General features: G+C 34.0%; 1 protein-coding gene across 1 annotated transcript; it reads left to right on the forward strand.

The window, feature by feature from the left end:
• The first annotated feature begins 1,396 nt into the window (after positions 1-1,396).
• mrps7 (mitochondrial ribosomal protein S7) lies at positions 1,397-4,137 on the forward strand. The gene is made up of 5 exons (XM_048176484.1): positions 1,397-1,564; positions 1,805-1,990; positions 2,252-2,315; positions 3,041-3,208; positions 3,750-4,137. Exons 1-5 carry the CDS (start codon positions 1,521-1,523, stop codon positions 3,969-3,971), a joined length of 684 nt encoding a protein of 227 aa, XP_048032441.1. The 5' UTR covers positions 1,397-1,520; the 3' UTR covers positions 3,972-4,137.
• The last annotated feature ends 288 nt before the right edge of the window (positions 4,138-4,425 follow it).

Below are 4,425 nucleotides of genomic sequence, written 5' to 3' on the forward strand. Positions count from 1 at the left end.
GAACATGAGCTGTAGCATTGAAAACATACAAAAAAGTAAGTTCACTTTACTTTTGTAAATGAAAATACTTAATATTCTAAGTTTAACAAAACTTAACCGAGTGCAAAATAACTCAAAAAGTAAAATGAACATGAACTTTGGTATTGTAAAGTTAACCTTACTTTCATAAAGTTATTCCAACTAAACTTAAGTTCAAATAACTACATTTGTCAAGTTGAAAATACTTAAAATTCTAAGTAAATACAACTTATCTGAGTCAATATAAAAAGAGAACTCAAAAAGTGAAGTTAAAGAAACTACTTTTTTTTTACAGTTAGTAAGCGAATCATGAAGAGATGGCATGATTGTGGTAAGATAAAGATGTATATTCAGCATAGCAATGAAACTGAAGTCACCATAAAGAAATAAAGTCCCCAAGTGGATGCATGCAGATAAAGAGAAATGGACCAAGAACTGAACCCTGAGGAACACCTTGTGTCAGAGGAGCAGTGGTGGATTTGTACCCTTAGTGAAAAAATACTTTCATCATTGAGCCAAAAGAGATGAAGTGATGCTGATTTCAGAAAGACAAGAGATGAAAAAATGACAGGCCGTGTCAACTGCAGAGCTTAGGTCAAGAAGCATTAGGATATTATAAACCCAGAATCCAGATGCCATTAACCACACAATAAAAGAGCTTCAGAGATGATATAGCAATCCAGAAAGGTTCAAAAAGACCATTAGCATTTATAATAAGACCGTATTGTTTGACTTTAATTATTTTTCACATTATGGTTTAATCAGAAATTGTCGCAACAACTTCTGTGTCGAATAGGTGAATCAGTTTGCTTTAATGCGTGTATTTCATATTTGTTCACGTATTAAATATAACTTCACAGACACTTGTAGCCTATATTGTTTGTATGCGTTAGCGACATTTCATTTAAAATAGCCTACAGCCCCTAATTAAAATAGACCTACTGTCATACATGTAACATTTGTGAAAGAAGTAAAATGATACAAACAAAATGTACATAAAAAAGGGATATTTAACATTAACAACAACACCAATAACCTGATAATAATAAATAGTAGGCCTAATTCAGATATTTAAGCTCGCAAAAAAAAATAATAATAATAATGTCCCAGCAGCTATGTAGGCTGTATGTAGATTTACATATTATTATTATTAATAATAAATGTGAGGGGCAGCACAAGCACATAAGCCTACAGAAAACTCACTATTAACAGTCAGTGTAAATAACTATTATTTAGAGACTATTTAGAGAGTATATAACTTATATAGATGTACAGTACATTAAGTTTGGGATATGTCTTTGCTTTCAAGACGGCACAAATACATTATTTTACTCAGGCACTATTTTAGGTGGCTTTCTTCCGTTGAGGTCCTTTCACGGTCGCGTCAGAGCGAGTTTAACCGCTGATCCGAGATCTGTGTTTGTATTTCTCCTCTAGTGGTGAATATCAGAGTTTGTGTCGATCAAGCAGATCTGAGACAAACTCATTTCATCCTCCTAAAGATGGCAGCCTCCGTCAGATATTTACTGAAACCTTGGACACCGAGGTACATTTGACTAGTTTTCTTTACTTATTTTTGCCAGGACTATCCAAACTGATGTATAAATTACACAAACGTTGTCACGTAATTCATAAGTGTCATTTTGTTTTTTTAGATTTACAGTTAGTGGTGTCCCTTTCAAACTGAACCATGTGCTTAAATCTGTTTGTAAAAACACGCCGTTGTTTGAACGGTAATATCTGTATATCGGGTGACGTTTGCCTTTTATTCTGCATCTTTTCTCAGTCTGTGTTTCGTGAGATGGAGTCGCTATAATCCATATTATCTGGATCCCGATCCCAGTAAAGATGCTGTTCCAGAGTCAGAGCTCAGTCCTGAACAGAAAGAGCTGCAGGAACTGAAAACAGTGAGGCCGATTAAAGCAGCTCTGTCAAGCGACACCAGCTCTCCTTTCAACGACCCTTTGATAAGGTAAAAACTAGAAGAGCTCAACAAGCTGCATTACACTTCAATACATCTCTATGACCACCTGTATATGAGCACACTCTTGAATAATCTAGGATTCAAAATAATAAACTCATAGGTTCTTCACTCAAATTGTTGTGCTTATACTATTATTTGTATTGTGTGGTGGTGCTTCTAAAAAACATTTTCGCTCGTGTTCCCAATTTTTTTTGGACCACACTGTATACTTATCCTTTATAACCTTTATTATTTGTTTACCTCTAACAGCAAGTTCATCAACATGATGATGGAAGATGGCAACAAAATCCTTGCTAGAGGAATCATGACACAGGTTTGACTGAAATCCCATTATGTACCACTAGAGGTCATATGCATAATAAAATGACCATTGCTGGATTGTCAGTGTCACATGATCCATCAGAAAACATTCTAATATGATGATTTGTGGAACCCATGATATATTACCATTTAAAGGTTTGGGGTAAGCAAGATTTAAAAAAAAATATTCATCAAGGAAACATTAAAATTGATCAAAAGTAGATAATTTATGATGTTACAAAATATTTCTATATCAAAAAATGCTGTTTTTTTTTTTACTTTCTATTCAAAGAATCCTGAAAAAAATGTGTGATTTTTAAAGCAGCAAAACATTGATGATAATAATGATATAAGAACCATTATTAATAATTAAGCATTATTATTATTCAGTTGAATAGCAAATCAACACATTGAATGATTCATAGAATGATTTCTGAAGCATCACGTGGCAGTGAAGACTGGAGTAATGATGCTGAAAACCACAGAAATGTCATTTTTAAATATATTCAAATCGAAAATAGTTATTTTAAATAGTAATAATATTTCACAATATTCCTGCTTTTCTTGTATTTTTAATAAATAAAAAATGCAGCCTTGGTCAGCATTTAATCTTTCAAAAACATAAAAAAAGTTAATTATTCTAAACTTTTGACCGCTTTTGTACACTTAAAATATCATATACACTCCCTCAAATGAGTCTGCACATAATTTCTGTTTGGATGTTTTGTGTCTGTTTAGACGCTGGAGACCATAAAGAGAAGACAGGTGGAGAAATACCACAAATCTCCTGCAGCTAAGAGAGAAGAGGTCGAGTGTAATCCGTACGCCATCTTCCATCAGGCTCTAGAGAACTGCAAACCCATCATCGGCCTGGCCAGTGTTCAGAAAGGAGGGAAATTTTACCAGGTCAGTGAACATCCTTTAATATTTCATTTATGACTTTAAGATGACATGACCAGGTGTTGTAAGTGTATACAATTCTCAGTTCAAATTCAAAATCAGTGATCAACTGATGGGTTTTTAAATTTTTAATATTTAATTTTTATATAAATATATTTTTATATTTAGTTTTTTTAAGAAAATTGTGGCAACAGAAATGCACAAAATTGTGATGAATAGATTGTACAACATGTTTTTGAATTTTTATGTTTAATATTTGAAACATGAAATGTATCATGAAACATTACATGGATTTTATGCAATTTTTTGGAGCTCTTTGAATAGAATAATATAGTTTTAAAGGGATCATCATTTACTCACCTTCATGTTGTTCCAAACCTGTATGACTTTTACTTCTGTGAAACATTAAAGTGGATGTTAAGCAGAATTTCCATTCTGATCCTTTCCATACAATGTACGATGTTGTCAAGCTCCAGGAATCACATTAAAGCACTATAAAATGAGATAAAATATTGAATCTTACGCTCAGTTATTATTGGTGTTGCAGGTGCCCGTCCCTCTCACGGATAATCGGCGGCGTTTTCTGGCCATGAAGTGGTTGATCACAGAATGCAGAGACAATAAACACCGTCGAACACACATGTACGAGAAACTCTCGCAGGAGCTGCTGGCTGCCTTCGCTAATGAAGGAAATGTAGTGAAACGCAAACACGACCTTCACAAGATGGCCGAAGCCAACAGGGCATATGCACACTACCGCTGGTGGTAGAGAGAGGAGATCTGGACTCTTTATTCACCCACAGATGGGATTTGTTTTGGACTGACGGCAGTTTGGATGAGCATCAGACAAAAAGGACATGAGAAAACCTGTCATCTTGACTCATAAATACAGATTGTCTTTGAATGAAAGTAAATAAAGCTAGCTATAAAATTCACTTTCCAAATTTGACCAAGAATTCTTCACAAGGGTTGAACAGTGTGAATGACTGTACAAAAGAAAACTTAGACACCTTTACTTGTTTATGAGGTTTCAGTAGTAACTTTGTGCACAAAAATGTTTCTTTATTTTAAACCATGTTTAAAATGGCATCCAGATGAATATACAAGTCATTGTCTGATCTGCAAGAGCCCGAGGAATCAATCGGATTAAAAACAGCTAAACAGGATCTTATTTTTATACTTTTAATACAAAACTTTGGCATATCACATGACTCCATTTTAAC

The sequence above is a fragment of the Megalobrama amblycephala genome, linkage group LG1 (assembly GCF_018812025.1).
Source record: "Megalobrama amblycephala isolate DHTTF-2021 linkage group LG1, ASM1881202v1, whole genome shotgun sequence".
In the NCBI taxonomy this organism is placed as follows: Eukaryota; Metazoa; Chordata; class Actinopteri; order Cypriniformes; family Xenocyprididae; genus Megalobrama; species Megalobrama amblycephala.

Coding starts and splice junctions, on each gene's coding strand:
- mrps7 (XM_048176484.1), top strand. CDS start 1,521: ATGGCAGCCTCCGTCAGATATTTACTGAAACCTTGGACACCGAG. Junction 1,991..2,251: donor TTCAACGACCCTTTGATAAG/GTAAAAACTAGA, acceptor TACCTCTAACAG/CAAGTTCATCAACATGATGA. Junction 3,209..3,749: donor AAGGAGGGAAATTTTACCAG/GTCAGTGAACAT, acceptor TTGGTGTTGCAG/GTGCCCGTCCCTCTCACGGA.